Raw genomic sequence first — 20,194 nt, 5'->3', positions numbered from 1 at the left:
CATGGATGCTTCCTGGCCTGCTGACTTCGTCCAGCATTTTGTGTGTGTTGCTTGGATTTCCAGCATCTGCAGATTTTCTCTTATTTGTTAATTTAGTATAATAATTGTTAATTCTGTCCATAGAGACATAGAACACTACAGCTCAGAAACAGGCCAGTTGGCCCATCTAGTCCATGCCAGACCAATTAATCTGCCAAGTCCCATCGATCTGTACTCAGACTATAGACCTCAGTACCCCTCCATCCATGTGCTTATCCAAATATCTCTGAAATGTTGAAATCGTACCCTCATCCACCACTTTTGCTAGGAGCTCATTCTACACTCTCACCACCCTCTGAGTGAAGTTCTGCCTCATGTCCCCCTTAAACATTTCACCTTTCACTCTTAACCCATGACTTCTAGTTCTAGTCTCACCCAACCCCAGTGAAAAAAGCCTGCTTGCATTTACCCCACCTATATACAAATGTATATATACTTATATACCCTATCTATATACAAAATGCTACCCATATAATTTTGTATACCTCTATCAAATCTCCCCTTATTCTTCTACGTTCTAGGGAATAAAGACCTAACCTGTTCAACCTCTCCCTAAAACTCAGGTTCTCAAGTGCTGGAAAAAACTGAACAAATAAATGAATTTATTTATCATTTCTAATCTTCTCGAATACATACACCATATTTTCTTCTGAAATGTTTCTGAACAACCTTCCCAAATATTTTTTTAAACTCAACTTTCAGTTAGTTCATGTTCAACTTGGGCATTCTCTGACAGCTACCTGCTCAGGCCAATGTTAATTCCATTTGTTGAATACATTGCAAGACTGGAAACTTTTACACAGTCCAGTTCTCTATAAGAACTTACTGCAAGTACTTTTAGGTTGGTGGAGAATAAAAACACCAGAGAATATGTGCTTACTTCCCATTTACATGAATAATAATAATTTAACAAACAGCACTGAAACCTCCTTGCTTGCAAGGCACTCTGTGGTCAGAATATACCAGAGTAACTCTTATGCTTAATCTTATGATTAAAGTAAGCCGAGGTTTACTCTAAGAGTCCAACACCTATCATTTATTAAGTTTGTTAATGACATCTACATAAAGGCACGGCTTGTAATTGTGTGTTTCATGTACCTCTTCAAAAGTGGTCAAATTTAAGTTTCTGTGTCTCAGCTTCTCTCAGGTAAGCAGAATGAATTATCTCACCCCTATCACTATGCCAGTGACCTTGCTGTTGCCAGGCAGCCAGTCATGAAGGACTGCTCAAAATCAAAATCAGATTTATTATCACCTGACATATGACATGAACCTTGCTGTTTTGTGGCAGCTGTGTAGTGAAAAGACATAAAAATCTAATAAATTACAGAATAAATAAACAGTGGAAAAAAGGAATAATGAGGTAGAGTTCCAGGGTTCATGGACTGTTCGGAAATCTGATAGCTGAGCTGGCTGGGGCAACCCTGTATATCCTCTTGCAATCCTGTGCAGAGGAGGCTCCATACAAGGCTGTAAAGCAACCAGTCTGAATCCCTTCCACCGTATATCTGCAGAAACTTGAAAGTTTTTGTTGAAATACCAAATCTCCTCAAATTAATCATAAAGTAGAGCAAGTAGCATCTTTCTTCATGATTGTATTGACGTATTGCAGCGGTCCCCAACCAGCGGGCCGCAAAGCATGTGCTACCGGGCCACGAGGAAACGATATGATTTGGCGATATGAGTCAGCTGCACCTTTCCTCATTCCCTGGCACGGCCACTGTTGAGCCATTACGCATGCGAGGTCATGACCCGCGCGTCATCCGTGTCAGCGCGGGAAGGAGATCAACTCCACGAGCTTGCAAATGATGGCGGGCTGAAAAGTATGTTTGACATAACATCTCTGCCGGCATTCCGGATCAAAGTCAAGGCTGACTATCCTGAGATAGCCACGAAAGCACTGAAAACGTTGCTTCCATTTCCAACATCATATCTCTGCGAAGCGGAGTTTTCTGCAATGAATGCAACGAAAACTAAATGCTGAATAGACTGGACATAAGGAAGCCCCTTCGAGTACCACTGTCTCCCATCACCCCTCGATGGGACTGTCTTGTTGCAGGAAAACAAGCCTGGGGCTCCCACTAATTCAGCGATATTGGTGTGTTGCAATGATTTTATATGTTCATACGGGGAAAATATGTGCTGTGTGTTTAATATTCAAACGTTACTTAAAATGTTATGATGTTATTGACTTATATAACCATATAACAATTACAGCACGGAAACAGGCGATCTCGGCCCTTCTAGTCTGTGCCGAACGTTACTCTTACCGCGTCCCACCGACCTGCACTCAGCCCATAACCCTCCATTCCTTTCCTGTCCATATACCTATCCAATTTTTCATTAAATGATAATATCGAACCTGCCTCTACCACTTCTACTGGAAGTTCGTTCAACACTTAATTCAAGCTCCCCTGTCCTCCCCTGATAATTGACATCGCTATATTCATGCGAGAAAAATATGCTCTGTGTGTTTAATATTAAATTCGTTAGCTAAACGTTTGAGAAATGAAATTGAGTGTATTAGCCACTTATCAACTATATTGCGGTTGTGATTAATGCCCCCCCCGAACAGAATCGCCAAAAACGACTTGCAGAAAAAAAATCAGCACGAACACGCATCTGCACTGGTGCCCACGCAAGGCTTCATGGTCATTGTAGTATTTCTTGGGATAAACCCAATGTTTTGACTGCTACTCTTGTCCGTTGGCAACCCCAAATCCCCCCCCAGTCGGCCGGTCCACAGTGCAAAAAAGGTTGGGGACCCCTGATGTATTGGGCCCAGGATATATCCACTGAAATGCTGATGCCAGAAATTTAAAGCTGTTCACCCTTTCCACTGGTGGCCCCTCACCGAGGACTGGAGTGCGTCCTCTCAACTTCACCTTCTTGAAGTCTGCAGCAGTTTCTTGGTTTTGCTGACAATGAGAATGAGGTTCTTGCTATGACACCACTCAACTCAACAATCTACCTCACTCCTGCAAGCCTCCTCATCACCAGCTGAGATTCAACCAACTACAATGGTAACATGGCTGAATTTATAGATGGTGCTTTAGCTGTGCTTGGCCATGTACTCATGCCGACAGAGAGTAGTGCAGCGAGCTATGCACACACCCTTGAGGTGCACCTGTGTTGATAGTCAGTGAGGAGGAGATATTATGACCTATCTGCACTAACTGTGGTCTCGGAAGGTGATGATCCAATTGCAGAGGGAGGTACAGGGGCCCATGTTTTGAAGCTTGGTTATTAGTCAAGGAATGATGGTGCCGAACACCAAGCTGTAATCGATAAACGATAGCCTTATGTATGTCTTGTGATTGTCTTGGTGCTTTGAAGCAGAGTGTTGCCAGTTATAGTAAGATAAAGTAGTCCTTAGCCAAGCCTTTTAGCCACAAAACTGCTTGATGTTCTTCTCCAAAGCTACTAGGATTTTCTCCCACTGAAATGGCATTCTAGTAGTCATATTATAGCTTCTGGGAAATACAGTCTGGAGTATGAGGAAAGGCAAAGAAAAAGTACTAAGGATGTAAAAGGATGATGAGATAACTTTAATATGAAATACAGCATAGAACATAGAAATCTACAGCACATTACAGGCCCTTCAGCCCACAATGTTGTGCCATGTAACCCACTCTAGAAACTGCCAAGATTTTCCCTAGTGCATAGCCCTCTATTTTTCTAAGCTCCATGTACCTATCTAAGAGGCTCTTAAAAGTCCCTATTGTATCCACTTCCACCACCACTGCCAGCTGTGCATTCCACGCACCCACCACTCTCTATCTGAAAAACTTAATAGACTGCTCGGTATCTATTTCCAAGCACCTTAAAACTATGCCCTCTTGTGTTAGCCATTTCAGCCCTGGGAAAGAGCCTCTGACTATCCACACGATCAATGCCCCTCATCAACTAATACACCTCTATCAGGTCACCTTTCATCCTCCGTCGCTCCAAGGAGAAAAGGCCAAGTACACTCAACCTATTCTCATAAATATGCCCTCCAAACAAACGACTTTAAATAGAACAACTTTATTTTTAAGCTTTGATTAGAATGTTTAATTTGAGAATGACAGCAACAGAAATAGTATGCTGACTGACAATAGGTAAGTAAGAAATTGTCTCTAAGGTCACTGAGATTGTGCTCTGATGAAGTTATGTTTCTCCCACAAGTCTTCTTCCAATAATTTAAGGCAAAAGATAATGCATCTGGAATTTCAAGAAGGCAGCATGCTTCACGAAGTACCCTCACCATACAGAAATCACTACCACCACCAAGAATGAGGTACGGGAGCCTGAAGACCCAGCCTGAATGATTCAGATACAGCTTCTCCCCCTCTACTATTGGATTTCTGAATAGTCCATGAACATACCTTGCTATTCCTTTGTTGCACTATTTATTTATTTTGTGATTTATAGTAATTTCATATCCTTGCCCTGTACTGCTGCTGCAAAATAACAAATTTAACATACTATAAGACAGCAATAATAAAATCTGATTCTAATATTCATAGTGGAGAAATATGAAATCAAAAGTAGTTTCTACCTAAGCAATATTCATACCTTAAGAAAAAAAAACCAGCGTAATTGTGAAAGCAAATAGATTGTCTCTCACAGATCTCCTTCGGGGGATATCAAACTGAGAGTGAGGATTGTTGGTTATACTATACATTTATTGGTTTCAGTTGTCATTTGCTAAAGTATCATACATAATGCCTAAAATAAAGTAAGATTCTTGGAATGAAAAACAATTAACTAATTGAACTGAAAATTGGCTTAGCATAGAAAACATGCAATTCAGTGTTTCATTGTTCATAAATAATATAGTGAAAGCTGCTTGTAAAATGTGTTTGTCACAAATGTGTGTGTAGCTGTCAAGTACAACATTAGTCAAAGTCATTCAAAGGAATTTAAAGTTATTAAATAAATGAGCTAGGAAGAATGAGGTTAAAAGAACATGAATACCTTATCGGCATGAGATTAGGAAAAATGCTGGCAATAGCGGAGACTTGGTTGAAGAGGGGTAGGAATGGTTCCACTTATTTCAGGATAAAGGATGTTCAGGAAAGATTTTAAAGGAAGAAAGTAATAGCAAAAGCAGGATTGATTAATGAGACTATTGCAGTGCTGGAGAAGGAGACAAAGAATTGTACCTACTTGTTCAGAATTAGGAAACAATAGAGGTGCAATAGAGAGAACCTAGCTACTCTGTTGGTTACCAGCTGATAGGAAGGAAACAAGATAGCAAAGTTGTAGGTAAAATGTACTGATGTGCAACAGCAACAGTGTTGTGCTCATTATGAATTCCAACTATCCAATTATAGACAGGAATAGCAATGAAGTAGTAAATAAAGGGGCAGTAAGATTGGGGTGTGCTAGAGTGTGCTCAGAGGAACTTTCTCGATCAGAACATTCCTGAATCAATGAAAAAGGCAGCATCACTGAATTTGGTTTTAAGACCATAAGACTATAAGGCATTGGTGCAGAATTAGGCCATTCAGCCCATCAATTTCACTCTGCTGTTTGATCATGGCTGATCTAATTCCCTCTCAACCGTGTTTTCCTGCCTTCTCCTCATAACCTTTCACGCCCTGACTGATGAAGAATCAACCTCATACAGTCAATGACCTGGCCTCCACAGCCGCCTGTGGCAATGAATTCCACAGATTCACCACCCTCTGGCAAAAGAAATTTCTCTTCATCTCCATTCTAAATGGACATCCCTCTGTTCTGAGGTTATGCCCTCTGGTCCCAGACTTCCCACTATAGGAAACATCCTCCTCACATTCACTCTGTCTCGGCCTTTTAACAATTAATGGGTTTCAATGAGATCCCCCCTCATTTTTCTAAATTCTAGCAAGTACAGGCCCAGAACCATCAAATGCTCCTCATATAATAAAACTTTCAATCCCGGAATCATTTTTGTGAATCTCCTTTGAGGTTCCAATGTTAGCACATCCTTTCTTAGGTAAGGGGCCCAAAACTCCTCACAACACTCCAAGTGTTGCCTTACTAGTACCCTATCAAGCCTCAGCATTACATCCTTGTTTTAATATTCTAGTCCTCTCAAAATGAATGCTAACATTGCATTTGCCTACCTCACAACACCACACCTGCCAATCTCTAACAAGATCTTCTACCGTATTTTGCATGCTGAATGCATTCAAATATAACACTTTCAGTGACCGTATTCACTTTTGTTCCCCCCGTTACACTGTAACTCAATCCTCAAACTGCAATTTTGCCCTACCATTTGCCTGTCCTTTTTGACAATCTTACTACACGCTGCCTCTGCTTGTATACAACTGCACTGTCTTCAGCCCTATCATTCAATTTCCTATTCCCCCTCCCAAATTAGTTTAAACCCTCCCCTACAGTTCCAGCAAACCTGCCCACAAGGATATTGGTCCCCTCTTGGGTTCAGGTGTAACCCGTCTCTTTTGTACAGGTCGTACCTTCCCCAGAAGAGATCCCACTGACCCAGAAATCTGAAACCCTGCCCCCTGCACCAGTTCCTCCGCCAAATCTGTCAAATTATTAAATCATCCTATTCTAACCCTCACTGATGTGTGGCACAGGCAGAAATCCAGAGATTACTACCCTGAAGGCTCTGCTTTTCAGCTTTCTACTTAGCTCCTTAAATTCTTCAGGACCGCCTCCCTTTTTCTGCCTGTGTCATTGGTGCCAATACGCACCAAGACTTCTGGCTGCCCTCCCTCCCACTTTAAAGTACTGTACACCCAATCTGTGACATCCCTGACCCTGGTACCGGGAGGAAACCTACCATCTGGCTGTCTCTGTTGTGTCCACAGAATCTTGTATATACTCCTTTAACTATGGAGTCCTCTATCATTACTGCAGTCTTCTTCTGCCCCCTTCCCTTCTGAGCCACAGTGCCAGAAACCCAGTCACAGCAGTTCTCCCCTTGTAGTTTGTCCTCCACAACAGTTTCCAAAGTGGTATACTTATTTACTGAAGGTCATGAATCAGTGGGTAAACATCAAAGAAACACAGTCATAATCACAGAAGATTTAGAATTGTCCACTCCAAGTGAACAGTTGTCAGTTAGCGATGGGCCACTTTCAGTGAGATGAGAACAAATCTGATAAAGAAGAATCAGAACTTAATAGAAAAAAAACTATAACTGAACTCTAAGGTAGAGATGGTTTAGTCAAATGCAATAAGGAAGAACAATAAATAAGTTGAAACCTGAGGCCCCTAGATGGTTAACATGATGGATAGTAAAAGAGTGCAGGAAGAAAGAGTATTTAACAAAGAGTATTTAACCTGATTTGAGTTGGTAACCACTGGAGAAGGAAATGGCAACCCACTCTAGTCATTTGCCAAGAAAACCTTATGGATAAAAAAAACAGATTGCAGAAAGCTCAGAAAGTTATAAAGGAAATAAGTGAGACAAAGACAGAAAACTGACAAAAAATATAAAAGGAATCTGAAATTCTTACAGGGTATACAGAAAGGAAGAGGTGAAGTTGGTCTAAAACCATTTTGTTGAATTCGTCTAATGACATTGTAGGAGATCACTAGGCTATTGCATATTAGCGGCTCTACTTCATCAGAAGACCGAGGAAACTTGGCGTGTCTCCATTAACCTTCACCAGTTTTTATAGAGGCACCACTGAAAGCAACCTATTACTGAAGGAAATTGCTATGAGTCGTGGACACACTTCAGTCCACCACAAATAAACATCCTCCCCTCCATGCACGCTAGATGTCTCAAAAAAGCAGCTAACATACTTAAATACCCCAACCACCCCAGCTGTTCTCTCTACCCGCTTCTCATCAGAAATCTTGAAAATGTGCACCACTAGGGTTATTTTCTAAATAACAATATTCTTTGCATTTCTGGTCAGAAGCTAAATGCATTTCATTGGCTTTATATCTGTACTTGGCACAATGACAATGAAGTTGAATCTAATCTAATCTAATAACAGAGGGACAGCTTCTAGCCCTCTGTTATGACCATTGAAAAGGCTCTTGTGTGATAAAGATAAATTCTTGACTCACAATCTACCTCAGCATGGCCTTTGCACCTTATTGTTTATCTGTAGTGCACTTTCTCTGCAACTGTAGTACTTTATTCTGGATTCTGTTACTGCTTTCCCTGTTGTACTACCTCAATGTACTTGTGTTTTGAAAACATCTGTACATGCAAATAAAAAATTCTCACTGTATCTCTCTTGGTACATGTAAGAATAATAAACCAATTTCCATTGAGTCTATGCAGGTTATCACCACAATCTCATTTCCTTGCAACTCCTATTATCTCTAGTCGAAGCTCACTGATGGGGAAAGTTCTAGAAAACATAATTAGGGACAGAGTGAGTAGTCATTTGGACAAGTGCGAATTGACGAGAGAAAGTCAGCACAGGCTTGTTAAAGGGAAACGTTGCCTAATTAATTTAATAGAGTTTTAATGGAACTACAGAGAAAAATGATGGTGGAAATGTAGTTGATGTAATATCTTAGTAAAGGCATCCTGCACCTGGGCGAGGTTGTATGGAAGAGCAGCAATTGCCCATGCTGCAAGTCTCCCCTCTCCACGACACCAATGTTGTCCAAGGGAAGACATTAGGACCCATACAGCCTGGCACCAGTGTCGTTGCAGAGCAATGTGTGATTAAGTGCCTTGCTCAAGGACACAACACGTTGCCTCGGCTGGGGCTCGAACTCATGACCTTCAGGCCGCTAGTCCAATGCCTTAACCACTCGGCCACATGCCCACATGTAATATCTTAGGAGAACTACAAAAGAACTCAGACCTGTGCAGTGTTAACCTGTGTGTTTAATCTACGTAAATGAGAAACATTGCTCACTGTTCTTCCTGACTATGGCCGCCAGTGTGTAAGGTTACAGTGAAGCAAGTAGGTAATTAGTGCGTATTTTTCCTTTGCATAGAGCAGTACAGGCTTGATGGGCTGAGTGGCTTCTATCCTGTAATTCTGTCTGAGTAGGGATATATAATAATGAGGTAATATTAAGGTAAGATCTTGGCAACGGTTGAACATCATACAAGTCTCTTTCAAGTGCAACCTCATGAAATGCTCAGGGAAGGAAGGCATACTAAAACAAGATGTAAACAATACAAACTTTTAAATTAAAGAAACCAGAAAAACAATGTTGGAAGGAATCAGAGTACCAACAAACATGGAAGGTCTATCTTTTTATGCAGTTGTGAATCCTCCTCAGTGTTACTGTCGTTGCATCGTGCACAGTGGGTATACAATGTAAAATTAGGCTGTTTCAGGTTGATTATTGCAAGAGATGGATTAAAACTCAAGTGCCCTGGAACACAAAATCCTGCAATTCAGTCACTAGTGTGATTATAGGAACTACATCACATCAGTGGTTTAAGGCCAATAACTATGACATTCTCAAAAGGGGTGGAATAGGCCAAAAATGTACCTTGTTGGTATCAACCTGTCTTTGAGGAGTGGAAGGGGTGGGGAGGAAATTTCATGATAGCCCTCTCCAACTGAATGAAGTAAGTGATACCCAAAATAAATCAAAGTAATACATTTGGTAGAAATCAAAATAAACTTCCCTTTTGATGACCATTGACAACATTAGATAGGTGCATATGATTAATACACAACAAAACTAAAATCTTGTTACATACATCTGTTAGGGTGCATTCTCCAGTTACCTTATAAGGTAACCGTAGACTTCAGCCAGGAGCAGATGTCATCAGGTGGTTCCCAATCTTCACCGAGTGTTTCGACCCTTAACCACGACACTCTCTAGTTGGTGGGCCGGCAGTGGTGGCCAAATCACCGCCCGTCTGCTCCTGGCTTCCAGCTCCCCTCCTCTCGCCTACTCCAAATCCAACAAGAGGCTCATTCTGCCTCTTCCCCCATCCTACGAGCTGCTTGTTTTTTGCTCCTTTTGTCCAGGCCCAGATCTGACAACAACCGCCATGGTGATTTGGCTGGGAAACCTCTGCAGCCGATCTCCACAGGGAACAACCATGCCTGCCATCCTTTGTCTTTACACTCCTGCACTAAGGGCTGGTACTTCAAGGCCTTTCTCTCAGGGGCCTCTTCCCATCCCTCCTCCCACGGCACAGTCAACTCAACCAGAATTATTTTCTTGTCTTCCGTTGACCACAGTACAACGTCCGGGCGTAGGGTTGTGTGCACCACATCCGGGAACTGCAACCTCCTTCCCACATCGACCCTCATCTCCCAGGACCTGGCCGTTAGCAGCAGATTGGGCTTTGGTTGTTTGGTTACGAAAGGCCTGGCTCCCTCTTTGATGAAGGTGATGGCCTTCCTCAAATCTGAGCCAGCCGTCCTCTTCTTGCATCTCTCTCGCTCTAGTGCGTCAGCAAGAGCCAGAAGCACCTTATCATGGCGCCACCTATGCCGTCCTTGAGTTAGAACTGTTTTACACCCAGACAGTACATGAGCCAGTGTCCCTTTTGACCACAGAGCTTACAGTTCGGGTCCTCTCTCATCCCCCATGTGTACAGATGTAATGGTGAAGGAAGGGTGTCATACACAGATCGCAAGAGGAAGGAAATACGGAAGGGCTCCAGTCTCCATAACTCTGCCCATGAAATCTTGCGCTTAGGCAGATCCCATTTTGTCCAGGCACCCTGGGACCCTTGTTCCAATGCCTTTGAAATTCTCTGCAAATTTGTAATAAATTACATCCTTGCACAACAATTCACCTCCTTTGAAAATCAGAATAAAACTGTAGACACTAAAAATATGAAACAAAAATAGAAAAGTTCTGAAAGCATCTTAATTATGATCAGGAAGTTTCAATTTCAATTGTTATCCCTGCATCTCTTTCTACATTTGTTACCTGAACTGTTGTGTATTACCAGCATGTTCTGTTTTGCCAAGATAGTGGATCTGCCTGGAGATATTTCCCTTCTATATTTCCTTCTACAGCTACAGCTACTTTACTAATGTGTTTTCTTCCTCCTAGCTCTGGAATACTTCAGAAATCTTAGCTCCTTCCACTCACCAAATTATTGGCTTTTGCTATCTCCTGTATATTATCAACATCCAACTTTAACACTTAATCACTAATCTTACCCCTTTAATAGTGCTACCTGGTTCCCTGTTTGACAACCAGTTCTGGTCTCCAAAATTAAACTTCCCACATCCACCCATCCAATTACCACCATGAAACCGTATCTTCTATGAATCAAATTATTAATGACCACAGCATCCTGTCCACCAGGCCCAAGGACAGCTTCTATCCCACTGTTACAAGACTATTGAATGGTTTCCTAGTAATACAAAATGTACTTTTGACTTCATAATCCACCTAATTGTGACCTTGTACCTTATTGCCTATCTGCACCGTATTTCCTCTGTAACTGTGACACCTTATTCGGCATTTTACTATTGTTTAATGTTGTGCTATCCTAATGCACTAATGTGTTTGCCTCTGTCATCTCCATAACACTTGATATAAAGGAAATAAGTCAAGCCGCTATTCCAGGTCAAATATGTTCCATTCTATTGCATTCTAAATGGTTTCAATTTTTCACACTATGCAACAAGGGAAAAGTAGGGTAACTGTGAAGGTAGTCACAGTGCACACAAAGATAGTTTGCACCAAGGTGAGGTATTAGAAATGATAGGAAATGGTAATAATCTACCTAGTTTAAGTCAGGTAAAATCACCTATTATTGTATGTATATAGTAGCTGTCTTTTCTTTCCACATTTTGTACTATTACATGTTGTACCAGTTGAAATGAGTCAGCTTAACAATAATGCAGCCTTGCAGTTTCTTCATGACCAGCTCTTGGAGAGATTAACGCAGTATATTCAAGAAAGACTGCAAAGATTGCCTTTTGTTAAATCCTGATTAACACAACTATGCAAGTAGATTTAGACTGAATTAGCTTCCATAAAAGAGAGGTACTCAGTCACGTCTGCAGAATAGAACCATTGAACTCAAGAAGGTACTTGCAGCAGACATGTATATGTGCACTTCACAAGCATTCTTATTACTAATGTAACAGTGGAAAAATATGAAGTGCTGATCACTTAGTCTTATAACAATTAACCTTTTATATCCAATCCAAAATCTAATGATGTCAAGATAAAGACTGTAAATCAAATTATTATTACACAATTAAATGTGTTTAGTAACTGTACAAAAATGTCATAATTTGAAGTAAAGGAGACGACTGCATTGAATAATTCAATTTGTGTCAATCCTTTGAAATATATCATTTATACGTCATCATTTTTGTAACTGTTAGGAGAATTACTTTCAATTCACTGGCGCTGACTGCTTCATTTTCACCATGGATGTCCAGTCCCTATACACTTCTATCCCCCATCATGAAGGCCTTAAAGCTCTCTGCTTCTTTCTCAATATAAGAACCAAACAGTTCTCCTCCACTACCAGACCTTTCCATTTGGCAGAACTGATACTCATCCTCAACAATTTTTCCTTTGGCTCCTCCCACTTTCTCCAGACTTGACAGGGAGCCACGGGCATCCACATGAGCCCCAGCTATGCCTGCCTCTTTGTCGTCTATGTGGAACAGTCTACGTTCTCAGCCTTCCCTGGTAATGGTCCCCAACTTTCCCTCTGCTACAGTGACAACAGCATTGGTGCTGCTTCATGCACCAATGCTGAGTTTGTCATTTCATCAACCTTGCCTCTAGCTTCCACCCTGCCCTTAAAATTCACTTGGTCCATTTGGGACACCTTTCTCACTTTTCTCAATCTCCCTTCCTCCATCTCCGGAGACAAACTGTCGACTGACATCTTTTATAAACCTACCGATTCCCACGATGACCTTAACTGTACCTTCTCCCAACTTGTCTCCCGTAACAATGCTATTCCCTGTTCTCAGTTCCTTCATCCCTGCTGCAAGAACAGGGTTTTTTCTTCCTCCGCCATTGATGCTGTTCTCACCCGAATCTCCTCCATTTCCGGAAGATCCGCACTCATCCCGTCTTCCTGCTACCTTTAACAGTGATAGAGTTCCTCTTGTCCTTACCTACCACCTTATGACCTTCCATATCAAAAACATCATTCTCCACAACATCTGCACATCTCCAAAGGGATCCTACCACCAAACATACTTTTACCTTCCTCCCCTCCCTACTTTCTGCAGGGATTGCTCTTTCCATTCATCCTTCTCTACTAAACTCTCTTCTGACACTTCTCCCTGCAAGTGGCTGAAGTACTTCACCTGCCCATTCACCTCCTCCCTCACCTCCATTCAGGGCCCCAGACAGTCCTTCCAGGTGAGGCAACACTTCACTTGCGAACCTGCTGGGGTTGCCAATTTTGTCCAGTGCTCCTTATTCGGCCTCCTCTAATTTGGTGAGACTTGTCTTAAATTGGGGGACTGCTTCATCGAGCACCTCCACTCCATCCGACAAAAGTGGAACTTTCCGGTTAACAAACATTTTAATTCCAATTTCCATTTCCATTCTGACATGTTGGTCCATGGCCTCTTGTGCTAAGATGAGGCCACCCTCAGGGAGAAGGAGCAACACCTTATATCCCGGTTGGGTAACCTCCAACCTGATGGCATGAATATTGATTTCTCCCTCTGGTAAGAAACATTCCCCCTTCCCTCTCCTTTTCTTCTATTCTCACACTGGCCTCTTACCTCTTCTCACCTGTCTGTCACCTACCCTTGGGTCCCCTCCTCCTTTCCTTTCTCCTATGGTCCACTCTCCTCTCCTAACAAATTCCTTCCTCTCCAACCCTTCATCTTTCCAACCCACCTGGTTTCACCTATCACCTTCTAACTATCCTCCTTCCACCACACCCCCCCACGTTTTCTTTCTGGCATCTTCCTTTCCAGTCCTGTAGAAGGGTCTCGGCCTGAAACACTGATTGCTTAGGTGCTGCCTGACCTGCTGAGTTCCTCCAGCATTTTGCGTGTGTTGCTTTTACTTTCATACTGTATTTAAAATTAAATTGCAAAGAAACTTGAAATCATACTCTATTTTATTAATTTTTAAGAAAACATAAAACAATTGATTAATCTTGACTGGAGACGAGGAGAACGACAATTGACCACAGGAATGACTGCTCTGTTCTATGTAAAAGCTGATGTAATCAACTCGATACTTCTTGTGATGTTCCCCAACAGCTCCATATGACACACACCTTGTTTTTGCTTAAATTCTAACCAATGAGACAAGCAAGGAATCATCATGAAGCTTGTAAGTGATTTCTCCTCTTCCCAAGCATTTAGAGTAGGTAAAACAATTCTAAAACATACCATTTCATCAACATATAACAGAAAGATGCATTTGAACTCTTCATTAATTCACCTGGCAAAAATACCAATGCTAATCCAAAATTAAACTTATCAGATCAGTTTTGATCATCAAGAGACTTATTTTGTTGTTTATGTCAAAACATATATTTAACAATCAGTTTTAGTTATTGGTCCATAATGAGTAATAGAATCAAGCTTGGTGCGAGTAGGGATGTTAAAAATGACAGCAAAATGTTCTGGTCCATTGGTTTACCTTTAAGATATAATGCCAGCAACAATTGGTTTTACCATTGTCACACTTCTGGTTTGTGAGTGCAGTGGAAGAGTATCACACAGCTTAACACATATACATGAATGCAGATGGCAAAGATCCCACTGCACTCTGAGTTCTAACCAATACATATAGTATATTGTCCTAAATACATTTATCTTTCAACCCACACCACCAAACATGGTGATTTGGAATTGTGGATCATAATGTCTCAATGTCGTATCTGAGGAACTATGTTTCATTGGCTGTGAAGCAACTTGCTCTATCTTGTGTAAGAGCTGTTTAATTTTCTTTATTTCCATAAAGCTTCCTTCTGGTTTAGAGCAAGGCCAAGGAGGAAATAGTAAGGCTGTACAAACTTTGTGTTACAACTATTTGGGTTACAGAATTCTCAAGTCACTGCCCAAAAATTAGCAGTACAGAGTAAAATACTTTTTCTATTTTTGAATGTTTGCTTGTTATTTTGAATGTCCCCATTGGAACGCTGTCTCATTCAGCTATATCTATGTATGGTTTGAATATAATTAAACTTGATTTGAACTCAGCAGGTCAGGCAGCATCCATGGAAATGAACAAATAGTTGATTTTTTGGGCTGAGACCCTTCTTCAGCACTGGAAAGGAAGGGGAAGAAACCAGAATAAAAGGTGGGGTGAGGGGAAGAAGGATAGATAGAAGGTGATAAAGACAACTAACGAGCTCGAGATGAAGGAGTCTGATAGGAGAGGAGAGAGGACCATAGAAGAAAGAGAAGGAGCAAGGCACCAGGGGAGGTGTTAGGTAGGTGCAAAGAGGTAAGAGGCCACAGAGGAGAATAGAAGAATAGAGGAGAGGGAAAGTTTTTTTTAACCAAAGGGAGAAATCGATATTCATACAATCAGGTTGGAGGCTACCCAGACGGAATATAAGATGTTGCTCCCCCGCCCTGAGTGTGGCCTCATCGTAGCAGAAGAGGAGGCCGTGGAGTGACATGTCAGAACGGGAATGGCAATTGGAATTAAAATGATGGGCTACCAGGAAGTTCCACTTTGGGAGGATGGAGGGGAGGTACTCGACAAAGCAGTCCCCCAAATTATGACGGAACCCACCCATGTTGAGGACTCTGCATCAGAAGCACTGGATACAATAGATGACCCCAACAGGTTCACAGGTGAAATGTTGCCTCACCTGGAAGGACTGTTTGGGGTCCTGAATGGAGGTGAGAGCAGACGTGAATGGACAGGTGTAGCACTTGGGCTGCCTGCAGGGATAAGTGCCTGGAGGGAGATTAGTGGGGAGGGATGAATGAACAAGGGAATTGCGGAGAGGGTGATCCCTGTGGAAAAAGCGGGGGGGGGGAGGTATTTAGTGTTAGGATCCCTTTAGAGGTGGTGGAAGTTGCTGAAAATGATGTGTTGGATGCAGAGGTTCATAGAGTGGTAGGTGAGGACGAGAGTAACTCTAGCACTGTTAAGGCAGTTGTAAGATAGCGCAAGCCTCAAGTCCAGGAAATAGAGGGGATGCAGATGAGGGCAGCGTCAATGGTGGAGGAGGGAAAACCCCTTTCTTTGAGAAAGAAGGACATCTCTGATGGTCTGGAAAGGGAAACTTCATCCTGGGCACAGTGCAGCAGAGACAAAGGAACTGAGCAAAGGGAATGGTATTTTTACATGAGACAGGGTGGGAAGAGGTATAGTCAGGACAGTTGTGGGAAGCAGTAGGTTTATAAAAGATGTCAGTAGACAGCCTGTCTCCAGAGATGGAGATAGAGAGAACAAGAAAGGGGAAGAGAGGTGTCAGAAATGGGCCAAGTGAATTTCAGGGTGGAAGTTGGAGGAAAAGGTTGATGAAATTGATGAGCTCAGCATGGGTGCATGAAGCAGCACCACTTCAGTCGTCAATGTAGCAAAGGAAGAGTTGGAGATCATTACCGGGGATGGATTATTCTACGTAGCCAATGAAAAGGCAGGCATAGCTGGGTTATGTGGATGCCCATGGTTACCCTACGAGTCCAGAAAAAGTGGGAGGAGCTGAAGGAGAAATTGTTGAGAGTGAGGGCCAGTTCTGCCAGATGGAGGAGGGTGGTGGAGGGGAACTGGTTGGTTCTTCTATTGAGAAAGAAGCGGAGAGCTTTAAGGCTTCCTTGATGAGGGTAGGTGTATAGGGACTGGGCATCTATGGTGGAGATCGAGAGCATGAGAAATGCTGTAGGTGGGAAGGGACTGAACCAAGGGCATAGAATGGGGTTGAGGTATAAGGACACGAGCCCCTCCAGATTTTTGTGTATGTTGCTTCATGTTGAATTGTTTTTTAGCTTCAGTCCTGAAGGTAATTTTGGGAGTTAGGCTGAAATGTCCAAATATTCCATTTAGGTCCAAACAGCTGAACATTAAAATACAGCTATAGGTTAGTTGTAGCCTGGAAATTATTTGAGAAACTCTGAAATCTTGCTGAATTTTGCAAATTTTGTGGAGCACTTTGCTCAATAGCAAAGTGTATTGCTTTCCTAAAATCAGCCCTTGTCCCAACATTTTACTGTAGATTGTTAACTATTTTAAAATACAATGCAAATGTATCAATACTTGTACAAGTGATAAATAACTAAAGCCTAGAAATTAAAGTACGTTATAGTATCAAAAGGCTGCTCAGTATAAATTCATAGGAAATTTGAGGTAAATTCTTCAAGTTTTTATATTGTTTAATAACCTATGAATTTCAAAAATAAAATTTCAAGATAATGGAGTGGGTTAAAAGTTAAATATTAAGTTATTTAAAGGTAGTATAAAATATCTGAAACAACTTTGAAATATGAGATATATACTTAATGAAATGCAAACTTGAGGAAGTGTTGCTTTTCTAGTATACAGTCTGTAGTTTTAATGTAGTTTTCTCAAAATTAAATGTAAATAAATACAAAAGCAGAATACGAGGCAACAAAGTGATTGTGAACTTGCCTGTGATAAAATGCTGCGCCAGTCAGAACCATGGAATATTCATTAGTCCACTTGGAGGTATACCCCCATCGTCCCTTACTGTTGTCCCAGTAATGACTTCGGGCTGGGTAACCAACTATCCGGTCTGGGAAACTATGCCATACTATGAAGGCAAAATCAACCTGAGAACAAAATAATAAGGTCAACAATCTGGTTTTGAGATTCTGAGAATAAAAAAAAGTCAAAATAGTAGATCTTTCTCCATAAAATAAAGGTTGAGGAAATATTCAGATGGCATATTAGCTTCTAGGAAGCTGTCTAAGAAGCTTCTGTTTGAGCTGTCTAAGAAGCTTCTGCTTTCGAAACAGCTCAAATCTCCTAACTACAAACCACGTAGTTATGACAACTGGTATGACAATGCCTCTGCCCAAGTCTGCAAGAATCTGCAGAGTTGTGGACACAGCTCAGCAATAATGGAAACCAGGCTCCCCTCCACAGACTCTTTCTATACACTCTGCCTCTTTAAGGCAAACAACATAACGGCACTCTCATCTTCCTCCTCCCACTGAGCAGAAGGTGCAAAAGCCTGAAAGTACATTCCACCAGGCTCAAAGACAGTTTCTATTCTGTCATTCTATAACTATTGAACAGTCCCCCTCATTAGATAAAATGGACAGCTTGACCCCACACTTGACCTCATCATGACCTTTGCACCTTACTGTCTGCCTGCGCTACATTTTCTCTGTAATTGAAATACTTAATTCTACATATGTGTTGTTGCTTTTCCCTTGTAATACCTTAATGTACTAATGTAATTAAATGCTCTGTATGGATAACATAAAAAAAAGTTTTTCATTATACCTTGGTACATGGGACAATAATAAACCAATTTACCAATTTAAAGGGACAAAATTAATTTACTACATTAAATTAGATTTGGCAGAAAGATAATTATATCTAAAATTAGATAAGTTATGTTAAATTTTTTTAAATTGTCAAGGCTTGATGAAGGCTCAAAGGAGTTTATTGGGGTGTTAACGCAAGAGATTCTGCAGATACTGGGAATCCACAATCAAAATACTGGAGGAACTCAGAAGGTCAGGCAGCATCTATGGAAATGAATAAACAGTCTATGTTGTGGGCCAAGACTCTTCAGCAGGACTGGAAAGGAAGGGGGAAGAGCTCCGGACGTTACCAGCTTCAAAGGACTTTGAGGAATGAATGGAGAAACTGGGATTATTTTCTTGAACAGAAATGATTATGAGAATGTTTAACAGAAACATTCAAAATAATAAGGACTACTAATAGAATAAATAAGAATTAACTGGTTTCATTAATAGGTCAATACTCAGTTAATAATAACCAAAGTATTGACCTTTTATTCATGAAACCAGTTACTCCAGAATACAAAAAATTTAGACAATTGCCAAAAGAAATTTGACAGATGCAGAAGAATTTCTGTAATGAGTTTTATGATATGATCTGAAAGAATGGTAAGAGATAAAACCCACTGCAACTTATATAAAAAAATGGATATACACTGAAGTGTTTTAAAAGATTTTTCAGAGCTGCATGGAAAGATTATTAATTATTTTTTATGGACACGATAGGCTGCATGATTTCCCCTGGAACACTCTATGATTTTATGAAATGTGAAAAAAGAAATCCAAATATTTGGTCTTCTCTTCATGTAGACATCGAGTGCAGAGAACAATATGTGCAATATGAAATAGAAGAAGCTGATTAAATAGCGAACTACAAAAAAGAATTGTGTTGTTCAAATACTTGCCAGTGATACATTTAGGTACAGAAATACAGTGAATGATTTTTTAAAATATACTATCAATACCAGTTTCTGTCTTATGTACTGTGATCGCTTTGGAATTGAGTATATTTTGCTGAGATACATGTTGACTGAGAAACAAAACACTGAAAATAAAAATAAAAATAAATTGTGATTGCCTATTCAATGAGTTGATCACAATTTAAGCAAAAAAGTACTCCATCTTTCTTGAAGAAATATTTGACCATTTTATGGAAACAAGGAAGTTAATATAAACAAGAAAATTAGAAAAATAGAGGCTATGGGTATCCCTAGGTAATTTCTATAGTCCGAACATGTTCGGCACAGATCTGTGGGCTGATGGGCCTGTATTATGCTGTAGGCTTTCTATGTTTCTAATATTTCAAATATCACTGAAATGCCGAGAAAAATATGCCCTATTGTGCTTGATCACCTAGTATGATCTCCAGGCTACCTTAAGTACGTAACATGTGCAGCCACTGGCCTCTCTACATTGAGGACTTTGTCTCACTCCAGCACTGGCAAGTCTAGCATTACTTGGTCATCCCTAATGGTTTGGCCATTTCAGAGTTATCCTCATTGAAGGATTCTGGAATCATATATAGTCCAGACTGTTTTTAGCAACTACTCAACAGTTTTCTGGTCAAAATTGCGAGATTTTTAAAAAATATTCATTTAATTCATTTAACTTAAATTCCACAATTGCTGTGATGGGATTTGAATCTGGGTCAGATTTGTGTAGATTCTGGTTAATTCCAGTAATTGGACACATAAAAACATAGGACAGACCAAAGCATGAAAACAGTGCTTAATCCATCCAGAGAATTCAGTTACCATTTACCCACTATTTCAGCCCAGTTCCCCTCACCATAGAATGCTAAAAGGACATTTGAAATAACAGTTGAAAAATCTGAAGGGCATTTGCCTAAATTCTTGATG

At 40.8% G+C, this 20,194-nt stretch overlaps 1 protein-coding gene across 3 annotated transcripts in view; it reads right to left on the bottom strand.

Annotated features, from left to right (window-relative positions):
- The window catches only part of LOC140194040 (exostosin-1-like), a 517,224-nt gene that overhangs the window by 61,548 nt on the left and 435,482 nt on the right, over positions 1 to 20,194 (bottom strand). For all 3 annotated transcript variants that reach the window (XM_072251404.1, XM_072251403.1, XM_072251405.1), the window contains one exon: positions 17,473 to 17,633. In XM_072251404.1, the coding sequence (XP_072107505.1) occupies positions 17,473 to 17,633 (161 nt within the window). The remainder of the gene's footprint in view (positions 1 to 17,472; positions 17,634 to 20,194) is intronic.

Source organism: Mobula birostris, chromosome 2 (genome assembly GCF_030028105.1).
Source record: "Mobula birostris isolate sMobBir1 chromosome 2, sMobBir1.hap1, whole genome shotgun sequence".
NCBI lineage: Eukaryota > Metazoa > Chordata > Chondrichthyes > Myliobatiformes > Myliobatidae > Mobula > Mobula birostris.
This window is presented reverse-complemented; position numbering and strand designations above follow the sequence as displayed.